General features: G+C 35.9%; 1 protein-coding gene across 6 annotated transcripts in view; it reads left to right on the plus strand.

Annotated features, from left to right (window-relative positions):
- Positions 1 to 17,500, plus strand: part of LOC115214437 (neuropeptide FF receptor 2-like) — a 105,698-nt gene that overhangs the window by 83,546 nt on the left and 4,652 nt on the right. For all 6 annotated transcript variants that reach the window (XR_005000072.1, XM_036504828.1, XM_036504826.1 and 3 more), the window contains 3 exons: positions 3,788 to 3,886; positions 4,392 to 4,557; positions 7,953 to 8,015. Coding sequence is in view for 5 of the 6 variants with exons in the window: in XM_036504828.1 (XP_036360721.1) it covers positions 3,788 to 3,886; positions 4,392 to 4,557; positions 7,953 to 8,015 (328 nt within the window). In the remaining variant the exon portion in view is untranslated. The remainder of the gene's footprint in view (positions 1 to 3,787; positions 3,887 to 4,391; positions 4,558 to 7,952; positions 8,016 to 17,500) is intronic.

Here is a 17,500-nt window from a genome sequence, read left to right on the forward strand (position 1 = left end):
ACAGTGTTAGAGACTTTGATACATATTTATAGCTTGTTTTAAATGCGAGTTGTATTTCATAATTTCTGTAGTTCGCTTGAATTTCATTGATGCGACTTGTGATTTTCTGACAACCGTATCGTTTACTGCTTTGATATTTGTTTATTTAAGTGAAATTATATTGCACACCGCAATTATTTTTGACTTCATTCAATTCATATCGCCATATATCGTTGATTTTTTTCTGTGGGAGAATTTAAAGAGAGCTAAGTAAATATGCCATAGTAGAAATGTTACGGATGGACAGCTGTATCACTATGTATACGCTGATACATCGGTTAATTTTATTTCGTGCAAACAAAGAGCTGTCTAGGTTTAGTTTACTTAAAATGAACCTCATCACATCGAGTATAATAATTTCTGTCTCGAGTCCAAGAACTTACAAAGCCGGTTACCCGGTTTCTGTATCATGACCAGAGATCACAATATCCACCTTTGAGTTGTTCACTTGTCCGTCGCAGGGTTAATCATTGACGGTTGAGTGAACTGGGGGTAGGGTGAAATGAAATGTTTTACTGAATAACACAACACTATGCTTGGTCCAGGAATAGAAACCGTGGTGTTGCCATCGTGAGTACGACACCCCAACCACTAGGTCACATGCCTTCGCTCACCACACCGTAGCAAATGCCTAACGTGGATCTCAAAAATGAAATAATTCTTGGAAAGGAATCCAGTTGCCAATCAATCACGTGGTTTATCAACATGTTTCTTAAATCCAAGATGAACGAGTGAAATTTTTAGAACGATTATCTATTGTTCATCTTTAAGGATTGTTTATGCTTCGTGTTGGTATTTATGGCTTTCTACTAAAAAAAATACAAAAACATGCGGAACACAAAGTATTCTAAGACCAAACAATTGTTCAATTTGAAACTAAATCACGTGATCCAAATATGTCTATTGTGGAGTCCGTTTGGTTAAAATAATTCTACCCTGGTCAGCTTGTTTAACATAGTTCTAAACTGACAAAAGACTGGATGCGGACAGAAACTGAAAGGAATCCCATGGTATATACATAGGTATTTTACGCACGCGTTCGCGCGTGTGTGTAAGTATGTGTGTGCGTAAGTGTGTTTGCTACCTCCAGAACTCGATAACCGATTCTGGTTTGTTTACATCATCTTGACTTACCAGTTAAAGAGATTGATAGAATAAATACTAGACTTTTTTTTAAAGTAGTTGGTCTGTTCGACTAAATTCTAAAGCCCGGCGACCCAGCATGGCAATGACTAATAACAGGCGGAGCCTTTCTACTGTTGATCTATACACAACAAATAATAATCAAATGCTCTCAAATCGTACCATTCCGTCTTTAAAGAAAGAAGGCATCGGAAAATGTGATCCTGTATTCGTCGCTGGTCAACCATATTGCATGGATAATAACGTAACCACTTCTTCTCCTCTGCCCGGTCTGTTTCCAGAAGCAAGGGCCTAACCCCAATTCCCCATGCCACCTCTCCACTCATAGGTATATTACAAAGGAAAGGTAAATGAATATATGTTCACGGTGTCTATGTAGTTGCAAGGGGTACCAGTTATTGGTTAAATATAACTGTGCATATCTCCGAATTTTCTGTCGGAGATTATTCCGGTAGACTTTTTTAAATGCCTAACAAATTACCCCAACAAGATAATCGAATAAGACAAAAATTATGTTGGTCAACACTCGAACATCTACGTAGCTAAATAACAAGAACAAAAACATTACACAAATACTGCATGCTAATCTTAAACCTAAAGCAATTTCACCAAGACATGCGGCAAGACAAATGCTTAAATAATAACATTTAGGAAAATAGCTGATGCAAAAAACAAAATGACTGTACTCAATAGATTTATAATAGAAGAACATCGATCAATTTTGATAGCCAAATATAATCCAAAATTCAATATTCAGCTAATACATTCTCATAATGTAACTAAGCTTAGCTGGATTTATCTATAAATAATTTAAAATCCTGGAAATAATTCAGCGAGTGGACAAGCGATGCAATAACGCAATGATCTAATCCTTTGCTTCAATTACATTAATTTCAAATGTCTATCATTCCGGTGCATTTCGTTAGGTTGACAAATTCAGGATGATCGAGAAAAAAAAAAGTTAAATCCATCTTGAGAGACAGAGCTTCGTAAAACTTTAACATACCCGTGTTTCATGATGTATGTTTAAAAAAAGTTAGTGCCAACATATGTGTGCATGTATGAAATTTTATATACAATACACACACACGCATATATATATATGTATATATATATTGGCCTGCTCGCTTAGCCAGCGGGGTGGCGTCATTCGAAGGCTAAAACAATGCGAACGCATTGTGACCAGCGATGTGTAACAACATCTGATGGTCTGGTCGGTCACGTGATCACGTGATGTATATATATATATATATATATATATATATATATAGATAGATATTCTCGTGAATTGTTTGCCCCTGTATCGAGATTATTTCCACACTGATGGCTGCCATGATTTCGGTGCAAAACGAATAAGTTGCGATGCAGACTTCAAAAGTTGCGATGCAGACTTCAAAACGATAGGTGGAAGCCTCTATCATGGTAACGCGTGCTGAAGAAGCTAACGCTATTTTTGCCAGTACAGAAACCGGTCCACGTGAGTCCAAATACTTGAATGTATGCCGAGAGATTGTCTTAGCCTGATTTGCCTTCGGTTGATTTCTATAGTTATCAACAATGTATTTTGGCGATTTAAATAAGAGTTTTGACTGTTATTTCCAGCAGGTAGACATACTTAATATGTCCTTTGATTAATTTTAATCTATCTATCTATCTATCTATCTATCTATCTATATATAATATATATATTATATATATATATATATATATATATATATATATATATATATATATATTATATATACATATATATACATATATATATATATATATATATTTACATACATATAATATGTATTATATATATAATATATATATCTATACATATATATAAGATATACTAATACATACATATATATGAGATACACAATATACATACATATGTATGAATAAAGATTTGTATATATATAATAATATATATATATATAGGAGAGAGAGAGAATGAAAGTAAAAGAGAGAGAATTAAAAGAGAGTAAGAGAGAGAGAATATTTTTAGTAAGCGGTTATCCCTTTCGATACACTGTCGGTTTAAAATAGATTGTTTTAAAAATTCTGTCTACATAATGAGACCAATTCTGGGTGCTGATTAAGTACTTGGAGTTTTCAAATAGTGAACTCGAGCAATGTGACATGAAGGGTTAGGGTTAGGGTTAGGGTTAGATAATGTATCACCCAGTTCGGGAATCAAAACCACGCGCCTTCTCATCCTTCCTAGCTCGATAAAATAAATATCATTAAAGTACTGGAATTGATAAATCGATGAAACCTAAAATATGAGATCTTATTGCAATGTTAGAAATCATTTCATCCTTTCTTTTTGTTTTCTCGATTCCTACGACTCAGAAGGCCCGGTTACCCGGTTACCCGGTTTCCACGGCGCATATAATGACTGAGATCGCAATATTCTCTAGAATAAGATACCCGCCTCGTAATTTATTTTATCGATTCCAAAGCGACAAAGGGCAAAGTTAACCTCGGTGGGGTTTGAACTGAGAACGTCAGAAGTCGGAAGAAATGCTGCTAAACATTTTGTCCGACGTGCAAGCGAGTCTGCCATCTCGTCGCCTTTTAGAAATTCTGACTGTATTATGTTTTTTCATTTCAGGTTATAAAGATGCTGATCGTCGTATTAATTGTCTTTATTCTTTGCTGGTCGCCTCAACAAATACTGTTGCTATGGGGACTCTTCCGTTCTAAGAAACAAGTAAGGATTTATATTTACATATTTGCATATCACTAGCTGTTTGCTTAAACTTTTGTATTGTCAACAATACAATACGTTATATGGCTTCCTTCAATTTATTCCAGACGTGCTCTTTTCATCGTTGTCGTTGATGTTCTTGTTACATTTAGAATGTAAGGAAAATACATAACCACATCAAACATAACTTACATATGACTGAAAACATATATATATATATATATATGCAAACATACATTTAAGTATATATTACACACACCTATTCGCAAATCCAGGGAAACGTCTTGGCTCAAACAATGAAGACTTGTCTCCTTGTCAGTAACAGACCTGAATCCCAAGAAAAAAAATTTCGATTAAATCTGAAGAAAAACGAAAACGTCAGCATGTCTTCTCTTCTTTCTTGCTTCGGTTGATTTTTTTTTTCCAGATCTTGTTTCTATAAAAGAACATATAGTTCTCGTCATAGATATTACTTCCATATTAACTTCTGTCTTTCTTCTTCTTCCAGTTCCCTGCTTATATTGAAACTGTTCGCTTTGTGGCGTTGTACGTGGCCTACTTAAACAGTTCTTTAAACCCAATACTCTATTGTGGTTTCAATGAAAATTTCCGAAAAGGTTTTATAGATGCTTTCCGTTGCAGCTTTTCCAAGAAAACTTTACGCATCTTCCCGAGTAAGTAACAACTTTGATTCATCGAGTTAAATGAACAACGTTAGATTTATGATTAATCTGTTGAATAATTACACACACACACACATATATATATATATGTGTGTGTGTGTGTGTGTGTGTGTATGTATATGTATATATATATATATATATATATATATATATATATATATATGTTTATGGAGAAAATATACCAACGTTCTTTGTAGCAGCCTCGATAATTGCTAAGAATTCTCAACACGAAACACCAATGGTAGTCTTGTTGCCCCACAAATACAGAATATCTATCGAACAAAACGGCGTTGAGCATTCATTCTCACTGTTCGATATTAAAATATCTCAATATTGTAACATGAAATTGCATTTGAACTTGGCCGTAATTTGATCTCGCATCCACAAAATTAAATTAATTTAGCGGGAAGTAAATTTCTCGCTTAAATTAATTAAAATCAGTGAATATCATATTCAGAGAAAGTCAGAGAGAGAGAGAGACGGCGGTAGAGAAAGAGCTTGTGAGGGAGAAAGGAAGAAATAAGAATTCAAAATACTAAAGACTTCAATGAGAACAGGAAATGAGAGAGAATGGTAAAAACACTTAAGATTCAACCCTGAAGTGGATAGCTACATAGGAAAGGAAGAGATGGAGGGGATGAGCCTGTACAACCTTCTTAAATAAATGTGTACGTGCGTGTATGTGTGCTTTCAAATTGCTATTAATTCCGTGACTTATCTTTGCACTAAAACTATAACACAACACCTAAAGCTATATAAAGAAGACACCTGTTAATTACCCAATACTTCCTATCGCATCGCTTCTTGCTTGACTGTCTTTACTCCTTCCGGAATCGATAAAATAAGTATCAATCAACTACTTGAGTCGATTTAATTGAGTATAATATTCTTCCGACAAAGTTTAATATCTTGTTCATCTATTTTAGAAATATGTTACATTGCTTACAGCAATGAAATATGCCTCCCAGACCATCCCCCCCACACACACATATACCTGTACTAATTATTGCTTTTGTATTACCTGTTAAATTGGGGGGAAAGTCCCTAACGAAAATGCTATATCAAGACGATGAACTTCTAAATATAAGCCGATAGTTATTACACCGCTTTCATCCTAATTCACCCGTTCTAAATATAAGGACGGGAAAGGTGGGGTGCACGGCGTAGTGGATACGGCGTTATCTTCACGATTATAAGATCATCGTTTCGATTTTTGAACCAGGTGGTGTATTATGCTTTTGAGCAAAACACTTCATTTGATATAACACCTGTCCACTCAGCTGGAAATGATTAACCTTGCAATGGACTGACATCTTTTTCATAGGGAAAAGTTGTAATCCCAAGTCATTTGCGTACCATGGGAACCAGTAACTGACCCTATGGTCCCTAACATCTGAAACAGTAGTGTCCAGGCTTTGATGATGATGATGATATTATGGACGGCGGCGGCTAGTTTCCCCTCCTCTTTTGCTATTTATTTATTTATTTATTTATTTATTTTGTATTTCCTTATAAAGATTTGTCGATATTTTCACACGTTATGAGATGACAGCACAAATCGTCTTAGTCTGATTTATATCTTCTTCTTCTTCTTCTTCTTCTTCTCTTCTTCTTCTTCTTCTTCTTCTTCTTCTTCTTCTTCTTCTTTCATTCAACAATATTCAAGTGACAGACCAAGCGTCGCGTCGCGTCAACTTCACTGACAAAAATCACTTCAGGGCGTGATCAGATCCTGTCTTTGAGTGTGCACTGACACACATATGTATGTGAAGGCGCATGGCTAAGTGGTTAGGGGGTGTTCGGTTCAAAGTCGTTTAACCCGTGTTTTCGCTACCCAGTGGCGCGTTGTGTTCTTGAGCAAGACACTTTATTTCACGTTGCTCCAGTTCACTCGGGTGACAAAAGTGAGTAGTTCTTGCATTTCAAAGAACCATCCTTGTCACATTCCGTGTCACGTTGAATCTCCCTGAGAACTACGTTAAGGGTACGCGTACCTGTGGGGTACTCAGCCACTTGCACGTTCATTTTCACGAGCAGGTTGTTCCATCGATCGGATCAACTGGAACCCTTGTCATCCTAGCTGACAGAGCGCCAGTTCGTTACATATTCCTGTATGCTATATGTTATATTTTAATAATTACTGGTATCTTTATATATTAATATATTTTATATGTAAAGCATAATATGTTATACACGTATGTATATTCTTGTAATTGTCATTTTAGTAAATAAATAAATATGTTGACATAATATAATGTCTAAAAGTTGATGAACCACCAATTGACCCCCTCCATTTTCTTATTGCTCTATAAATTAATGGTAAAATATCTCTTTACCTTCACCCATTTAGTACACTCGGTAATGTAATTGCAATGCAATAAAAAACATTTGTGTATTAATAATTGGGTATTCTGCCAGCAGTATATTGGATAGATATTATCCTTTAGTTGGTTGGATTCACAACCTCTAACTTTCTAGGAAATATATATATATATATGTTGATATTGATATATAAACTGTAACAGACAGCTGTGTCCCACAATTGACAGCTACGGTAAAATGTATGCATTTGTCTTTAAAATACCTTCCTATTGTCTCCATCTGACTGAATCTTACGAACGTACACACACACACACACACACACACACACATAACGTGTTCCCGCACAGTTTCTGTCAGGTAAATTCCGTTATCTTCAACAGTAAAAAAAACCTACTCAAGGTTTTGCACAGTGGGATCGAAACTGGCAACAAGTGGTTACTAACCAAACTTCTAACCCATGCATCCAATTTTTTAAACCTTGACGTTACTTTATTGTATTAGTTCCGACCTCGTCTGTTCTCTTGGTTCAGAATCCTGTCAAGGTAAACTTGGTCTTTTCCTCCATCCAGCGTCGTTAAAATAAACCCTAGTCATGTACTAGAGGTGAAGGCGAGTAGCCTAGTGGTCAAGGTATCATGCTCGTGGTCGCAAGATTGTGGTTTCGATTCCCGGACAGGTTGGTGCGTTGTGCTCTCTGGAGCAAAACGCTTCATTTCACATTCCTCCAGTCCACACAGCTGTAAATGGGCCCACCACCACCACCACCACCTGCGACGGACCGGCGTCCTGTTTAGAGAGAATGTCACTTATGGAAACCAGGCAACTGGTCTATGGAGTCTTAGAGATCGAGATAATACTTCTCTTAATGTGTACAAGGGGCTGTTTCAACGGACAATGTCTCACCCTACTTCTACAGATTTGTGATTTTGTGGTAATTTGAAAAATCTTATTGGCCAAAAAAGTTTCGTTTTAGATTTCAAAGTTGTACAATAACATTTTAAATGTCAAAACTAATCCTTTATTTGTGTGAAGCTGTGGAAACTCTTGTAATTTCTTTTTTCCAGTGCGGAATATTGAGAGAACATCATCAGGGATCGGAGAAAGACATTCTTCTAGGTGTCGCTCAAGTAAGTTTTTGAAAATAATTAATTTTTTGCTCTTTTACTTCTTTTACTTGGCTCAGCTATTGAACTGCAGCCATGCTGGGGTACCACTTCGAAGGATTGAGTCAAATAAATCGACCCCAGTATTCGTTTAAATTTCGTGCTTATTTTATCGATCTCTTTTGCTGAACAGCTACTGTACGGGGACGTAATCAAATCAACACCGGTTGTCAAGCAGAGATGAGAGACAAACACAGAGGCTATAGTAGAAGACACTTGCCCAAGGTACCACGCAGCGTAACTGAACCTGGAACCATGTGGTTGGTAAGAGAGCTGCTTACCACACAGCCTACTATACTTATATATACGGAGAGAGTGAAAGGGAAGGAAGTGATAAGTGATAGTGAGATTGAATTTACCCGAAGTCTATAGACATTCGAAAGAGCAATGCCAAAACACGTGCAATATGGATATCAAATTTAACTGCCTTATCCTTTAAATATCTTTGGAGTCGAAGCACAGCCGAATAGTTTGGAAGCTCTTTCCGCAACCGTGAGGTCATGGGTGCCAACTAACAGCGTGATACTATCTTTACACATTTCATTTCATACAAACCTCGAAATGACCCCTTTCTTGTGAGTGAAACTGAGAATAAAGAAGCTATATAGAAGTTTCGTGTATAGAATTGTACACGAAATTCAAAATATAGCACCAATTCAAATATCAGGCTGAGTAAAAAGTAAGCAACATTTTGAAACATGAAATTCATCTCAAAATATTTCAACAATGCGGAAATTTTATTCATCAAAGTAAGTACCATTACAATCAACGCGATTTTGTCAATGAGTTACAATTTTGTTTATTTTGGTAACATAAAAATCTGAAGTTCTGGAACTTTGAACGCACTTTTGGCATCGGTTTTATTTTTGAACGCCTTCCCTCAAAGGAAAGCATCGAGGTGCTTGAAAATGCGGTAGTCAGTAGGAGAAAGGTCCAGACCTTTCTCCTACTGACTACCACTAAGCTGGGTGGAGAAGAACTTCGTAGTCCAGTTCCCTCAACTTCTGGAGCGTCATTAGTGAAAGGTTTGGTCGAGCATTGTCATGAAGAATGCCCCTCTTCTGTTGACTAGTCTGGAGTAGGAATTTTTCGTTCATTTTGGCAATTTCATGGCAATATATTTCTGCAGTAATGGCTTTTCCGGGTTTAAGAAGTATAGCAATACGCCACCAAACAGTCATCACAGCCTTCTTTTTGAAGAGCTTGGGTTTAGGGAAGTTTTGAGGCTTCATTTTGGTCCAGCCACTGCGAAGAACGTTTTTTATTATTGTGCAGAATCCACTTTCCATCGCAAGTTACAATACGGTCGAGAAATCGATCGGTCTGGTTATGGAGAAGAAGCCATGAGGAAATTTCATATCTGCGCATTTTCTGATTTTCATTCAAATCGTATGTCGAGCCCTTTTGATTTTCCGATCGCATGCAAATGATTGCAGGCAGTTTTCTGGCTAATTTGAAGTTCTTTTTGTCTGTTCTCGAGTGGTTTTACGTGGATCTTTCTCAATGACGGTCTTTTATTGACCGTCATCGATGACAGATGGGCATCCACTACGCTCACGATCTTCAAGGCTCAGGTCTCCACTGCGAAATCATTTAAACCATTTTCGAGCTGAGCATTCACTGGTCATTTTCCTCACCACACGTTTCGTTAATTTCGCGAGCAGTCTCAGCTGCCTTACATTCTTTTTGGAAGTTGGATAGCAAAACTGCTCGAATATCGCGTTTTGACAGTTCCATTTCAGATGATTGTAACAACGGTGTGAAAAAATATCAATGTTGATTTAATGATGCATTTGGGCAAGTCTATGTCCGTATTATCAGACATTTGCAAAAACATGTTTAAAAGGAATTCAAAACTCTGCAAAGATCCAGTACAAATTCTTCGTGGTTCAAAACGTTTCTTACGTTTTACTCACCCTGATATTCCACATTCCGGAGCGGATTACATACGAGAGTTTCTCTTCAAATGTAGTTCCGGCTTTACTCAGAGCTATTCGTATAATTATTTTTGTAACAATTAAACCATGGAAGGCACAAATTAGCCGTTCAAAAGATTTAAACATTTAATATTTTATCTTTTATCTCTTTTAGCTTTTGCTTGCTGGAGTCATTAGACTGCAGCCATGCTGGAGCACCACCTTGCAGAACTTTTAGTCGATTGAGTCGGACACTGTATTTATTTGTTTTTTTTTATGCCTGGTACTTATTCTGTCGGTATCTTTTGCCGAACCGCTAAGTTACAAGTACGAAAACACACCGACACCAGTTGTCAAGCGGTGGTGGATATATATATATATATATATATATATAATATATATATATATATATATAATACAAAATGGGACAAGAACGCAAAATATCCGGACAACTAGGTAATACAAAAAAGGACAACAAAACATCCAGATAGACGATACAAAAAAACAAGGATGGGTTATTCGAAGCTTTCTATCCTCAGTCAAGAACCAGATCATCCTCGCAATTTCGGATGATTATTTTTGAGATTGCTCCAATCTGGCCAGCCCCAAGGAAAAACATTAGATTCCTTGGAAGAAAGCATCGAATGTATACAAAAACAAGGACGGAAAGAATGTTACGCAAATATAAATACAATAAAAAAATAAATACAATAAAAATAATAACAGGACATAACAACAGGTGTCTTTCGACTAAGGACGAATTGAATTAAGCTGGTGCGTGTGGAAATGAAGCCTTACGGCAGAGATACAAAAGTTTTACAAACACAGGCAAGTAAATAGAACCCCATCAAGAAGCATCGTTTTATGTTCTAACTTGTAAAGATTTATATTTTTTTATTAATTGACATTTTTATGTTTCTGGTACTATATGTACTATATGCCACGTACAAAAGAACCCTTGGAACTGTCCAAATTTCAAAGAGGCCGCATTGAGGGGCAATCTGAAAGTGGACTTAGCGTAAAATCACAGAAAACCTCTATTAACTGATATCTACAATTAATAGAGTGATTGCACAATTCACCAGAGAGGGGAAGGAGTCCACTTCACCTCGCCCAGATCAACTAGGGTCCTCTGACAGGACCCATCTCTTTGCTAAGAGAAGTGTGGAGGATAATCCTCGTTGCAAGGCGTCTGACATAGCAGAACAAGTTTATGTCAGTCCCAGAACAGCTCTCAGGTATCTCTACAAACTTGGTTACTATGGCGAAACAGAAAGAAGGAAGCCACTTCTTAGACCAGCCAGCCAACATCAAGCAGAGAAAAGATTACGTCAGTGAGATGGTGGAGAGGCCACTAGCATTTTGGGACGCTGTCATATTCTCTGATGAGTCCATATATATGTATATATATATATATATATATTAATATATATATATATATACATATATATATATATATATTATATATATATATATATATAATATATATATATATTATATATATATATATATATATATATATATATATATACTAATAATAGACAGCAAAAGAATGAATAAGACCTCGAGATTATGTAAAATAGAGGAGTTTATCTACAAATATAATATGTGACAATTAGTTGGTTGTCATAATAAAACTCAGAGTTTCGGATGCTGGGACTGAAGTCTGCTCCGGTATCTCATCCGTTATTAAGACAAATGCTATGTCGTAATAACTAATGAGATGCCGGAGCAGACTTCAGCCCCGGCATCCGAAACTCTGAATTTTTTTATGACAACCAACTAATTGTAATATATATATGGGCTTCTTTCAGTTTCCGTCTACTAAAACCACTCAGAAGGCATATATAACCTCAGCCCGACTGAACCCAAAACCATATCGTAGGGAAGCAAGCTTCTTACCACCCAGCCACTCCAGCACCTAATAATACTGGGTTGAGGAAAAAGTTCGTGCGCCGTATTAAAATAATGAATTTTTTTATGCAAGAATTTATTCAACACCAACAACAACTATTCTTCAAAATAAAGACCATCATTTTCCATGACATTCGGCCAAAGATCTGCAAGGTTTCGGATTTGGTCAAAGTACTTCTTCAACTTCATCGAATGACTGAAATCGGCGAACTTTCATAAAATGCTGCACAGATCGGAAGAGACCGCTGTCAGATGGAGCAACGTCTGGACTATAGGCTGGATGCGGCGGAACTTCCACACCGTCCAATTTTTCAATCTTGTTGCTGGTCTTTCTGGCGGTGTATGGCTTTGCATTGTCTTATTGCAACAAAACTCGTTTTCGACAAAGACAATGAGTCACCATTAAACATGACATTTACTGAATGAACTCACCACAAAAATATATACGGCTCGCGATCTTTTTCCCCAACCAGATAGTAGTGTTTTAATTAAAACACAAAAGGCTTGCAGGATCAAATAGCTTGTAGGGCAAGTACATCGCCGTAACATTTTTTTTTTCCTTTCAATACTTAACAAATGCAACTTTGTAGCGAGAATCTAGCAAAATGCCCGATAAAGTAGTTTTCAGTGTGTCTAGCTTAATACAATATGCAGAAGAACTGAACACACAAACAGTTGTTTGTGTGAAATATTTATTAAAATAAGTATAGAAATTTCAATTATGTTACGTTTTAAGCAAATATTGACACTTAAAGGTTTATGGCTTCTGTTCTCGCCTGCGATAATATACATTGGTGTAAAGTCAATCGATTTTCTTCTCACCTTTCTGCCTACGTGTGCGTGTGTGTATGTATATATATATATATATATATATATATATATATATATATATTATATGTGTGTGTGTGTGTGTGTGTGTCTGTGTCTGTGTCTGTGTGTGTGTGTGCGTGTGTGTATGTATGCATGTATGTATAAATGTATGTATATATATATACACATACATATATATATATATATATATATATATATATAATATATATATATATATGTGTGTGTGTGTGTGTGTGTATACATACATGTATATATATATGCATACATACATGTATATCTATCTATCTATCTATCTATATATATATATATATATATATATATATAGAGGGAGAGAGAGAGAGAGACATACATTTGTATATTTATGTGTGTATACTGACACATACATACATACATACATACATACATATACGCACATACGTATGTGCAAACTCATATACATACATGCCCACCTGTATATGTTTATACACGCTTTGTGCAGATAAATTCTGCGAGAGAGTGAGGAAGCGAGAAAGAAGAGGAGAAAGAAAGAGAGAGGTACAAACAAACAAACAAAGAAGGAAAGTGATAGAGAAAGAGAGAAAGAGAAGTACATGTGAATTTGTTTTGAATTGTTTTTTATCAATATTTTTTTTTGCTTTCTTTTTAATTCAATTACGATGTCCATATTTACATTATGGATATTTGGAACTGTAGCTAAATTATAGACCACTTTCCTTCTTTGAAGATACATTGCCAATTTATTTTGAAAAATAATTACATTAATAGTTCTGAGTGCAGCTAGAACTATATTTGTTGGCCAACTATAATGGTAGATTTTCGCATAAATCTGAGAGATTTCAGTTCTTCTGACGCTTTAACCAAATAATGTCACCGCACAATTTATGATCTTGCTGTCGCGATTGTGGATAAAGTTCGGGTCAATTTAAATTCTCGGTTATTTATCTTGGTTGGTTGACTACATATAAACAGTGATACAAGGAAACTATACATACATACACATATACATACATACATACATACATACATACATACATACATACATACATACATACATACATACATACATGTATGTACATGCGTTTGCGTATGTATTTATGTATGTATCATTTAAATATATATATGAGCATGCCTGGATATGCAACTATATGTATGAGAATACATACATAAAACATACAAATCTGCACATACATACATACATACATACATACATACATACATACATACATACATACAAACAAAAATGCTGTTGTTGATGTTGAAATTCCAATGAAGGAACCTTGGATTTAGGTTAGAAACCGGTTCTTTCTCTATTGGCAAGAAATCTTGAAATAAACTGAATAATGACATACGAATAGTAAAAATATGGACGTCTCTGCATACAATAAAAGAGTGGTCCGCAAAGTGTTTGCAGTACCCGAACTCATACCAATATTTACTTGCTGAGATTCGACCCATTGATATGAAAACCTGGAAGTTACTAACCATCACAAATAATTTTCATGTAAACCCCTTCTAACCAAATGAAAACCAGGAGGCAGATATTTAACATCAATTCAGACAGCTTTTGAATGTCACATCACATTCCTTCAGCGACATTTTTTAACCAAGTGTTGAGGTGCATCCGTTGACCAAGTCTGCGTATCAACGGCCTATAACATGACGAGATTAGGAAAGCAGATACTCGGGAAATATTCCTTGTCTGATAACCTTGAATAGATGCCCAGTGAAGTTGCACGACTCTGCCTCATCATCAGATGCAAGGATGAGTGCGTATCAGCAAATTATGCAGGAATATCTTAGCAGAAAGCTCCCGGATGACAGCAACATTGAGAATTAATCGAAGACTAACAACCGAATCACTAACTCTTAGTTTGAAGGGTATGTGTTTGCAATCCAGGGACAGGAATCAGCAACCAGATTCCTGGTGCATTAAAGGACAGCGACGCAGACTTTGTGGAGTTATCACCGAAGATATCACCTACATCATAAGCTGTTGTCTAATAATCTCCTCGTGGTTTTATTGGCCGATGAAGCATGTTGTTGCAGCCAAGACACTTTATAATTAGATCCGTTGAAGCTAAAGACATGAGAACCTCACAATGTGGTAGAGACCATAGCCACTCGTAATATGAAAAAGCACTGGTGGGATGTTCCAGTGAAAACCTCAATAAAATGCAAACATAACAGACCAAACATTGTGATTTGGGACAGAGAAGAAAAACTATGTACAGTAATGGAAATCAGTGGCGAAACGGATATCAATATAAAGCTAAAAATCAACAGCAAAAGAAAAAACAGTGCTGAACTATTGAGGAATTTACAGCTATTCCACCCGGATTACATATTCAGATTTATACCCTTAATTATTGGGCCACTTGGATATTTAATCAACTGCCTCAGCACCAGTCTTGACAAAATAATGTTCTCAAAGCCAGAAAGGAGAAATCTAATTAGATTACAATTGCAAGCCATCAATGGAATTGTCAGAGTATGTAAAACTTTCCAAAAGTTTGGCTTATAAATATATATGCACGTTTGGACATGTAACTCTTCGTCTGAGTATACATACATACATAAAACAAAACATCCAGATCTACACATACACCGAGTCCCTTGGACATATGGACTCTAGGCATACACGTACAACTGACCGGTTGATGTTTAAATTCAAATGAAGAAGTTTGGGATTGAGATAAAAACTAGCTTTTTCTCCATTGGCCAGAAATCTAGAAATAAAGCAAAATAACATACATACATACATACATACGCACACACATACATACATGCATGCATACATATATACATGCATACATACATACACACATGCATACATACGCACACACACGTACATACATACACACATACACACACATATACATCCATGCATGCACACACACAAACATACACACACATAGATACATACATACACACGCACATACATACATGCATAAACACACAGATACATACATACATACATACATACACATACATACATACACACATACATACCTAAATACATACATAATACATACATACACACACAGATACATACATACATGCATACATACACACGTACACACATACATACATACATACATACATACATACATGCATACGCACACACATATACATACATGCACACATACACATACATACATGCACACATACATACAGACATACATACATATCTGTAGGTGGGTGCATACCATGGATAGATTAAATAAGTTCTGCTTTACTTTTGTTAGTTCTTTCTTTCTTTCTTCCTTTCTTTCATTTTTTTCTTTCTCTTTTTGCTTCTTAGTTTGTCCTGCAGATTACATTAAGTTACAATCTCTCTAAACAGAGTCTATGAAACACTTTACGAAATTCTTGCTTTGAAGATGCAGTCTGGATGCATTGTGAAAGCTAATTACAAATGCGTGTGTGTATGGTGTGTGTGTGTGCGCGTATATGTGCGTGTGTATGTGTGTTTGTATGTGAGTGTGTGTGCGTGTATGTGTGTGCATGTGTCTGTGTATGTTTGTATGTGCGTGTGCCTGTGTGTGTGGTTGTGTGTTTATATGCGTGTGTGTATGTGCATTCATGCCGTATCGACTGCCTCGTCTCGCTGCCAACAACATTTCTGTTTCTCTTGTTGGTATTTCGCCTCAGCTCATCTCTACCCAATCGCATTACTGATCAGAAAGATATTCCGACCGTGGCAAACCACCTCAACACTAGAGTATCTATGATTTCCTTACGTTTGAGGAGAATTTGACTGCACTTTCTGACAAGTTGAGCGATCATTTGTTCTTCTTCATAGGCTCATCATATGGATGCATGCAGAAACGCGAGCGTGCACACACACGCATACGCACACTCACTTGCACAGATGTGTCTATATATACATACACACACATCTGTATGTATATAGATGTATGTGTGTATATATATATATATATATATATATTGATAAAACGGTAAGATAACAAAAGAAAGAAAGAGACCTCAATATTATGTAAATAGAGGAAATTTATCTATACAATATGTTACATTACTCGGTAGTCAAGATAAAACTCTGAGTTTCAGATGCCGAAGTGGAAATCCACATGTTTATGCGACATGGAGAGATGGCTTATCTGGAAAAGCAGCTTAGACCCTACCACATGTCTAAATACAAGGACAGAGCTTTTCGGATCATGCCCACATGTGACTAAATTTCTGTTACGTTTTTGGTCCCCTAAAGAAAACGGATAGAACATGCTTTCTGTGTTATGTCCCAAGAAGATTTTATATATTTTTATATATTTTTATATATTTTTATATATTTTTATGTATTTTTATATAATTTTTATGACGAAAAATGCGAGCGATGTATAAGTACGCAGGCAAAGCAGAGTATAACAGAGTAATTTCCCTTAATTTTTAACGGTATTTTTTCATAACGTTTTCAAATAGCCAGATAACGAAGAGATGGTGTTGTGGATTTCCACTTCGGCATCTGAAACTCAGAGTTTTATCTTGACTACCGAGTAATGTAACATATTGTATAGATATATATATATATATATATATATATATATATATATATATATATATATATATATATATATATATATATTATATATGTATGTATATAGTTGGAATTTACAAAAAACAAAGAAGACAGGTGTGTAAAAAACAAACAGGTGTATTAGTTTGACGCTCGGGAAAGTGAGAAAGTCTTTTACGTTTCGAGCCTATGCTCTTCAACAGGAAGGAACCCGAGTAAATAAATGGAGAGAGAATAAAAAAGAAAGCTTTAGTAGC

This window comes from Octopus sinensis, linkage group LG7, assembly GCF_006345805.1.
Source record: "Octopus sinensis linkage group LG7, ASM634580v1, whole genome shotgun sequence".
NCBI classification, from domain to species: domain Eukaryota; kingdom Metazoa; phylum Mollusca; class Cephalopoda; order Octopoda; family Octopodidae; genus Octopus; species Octopus sinensis.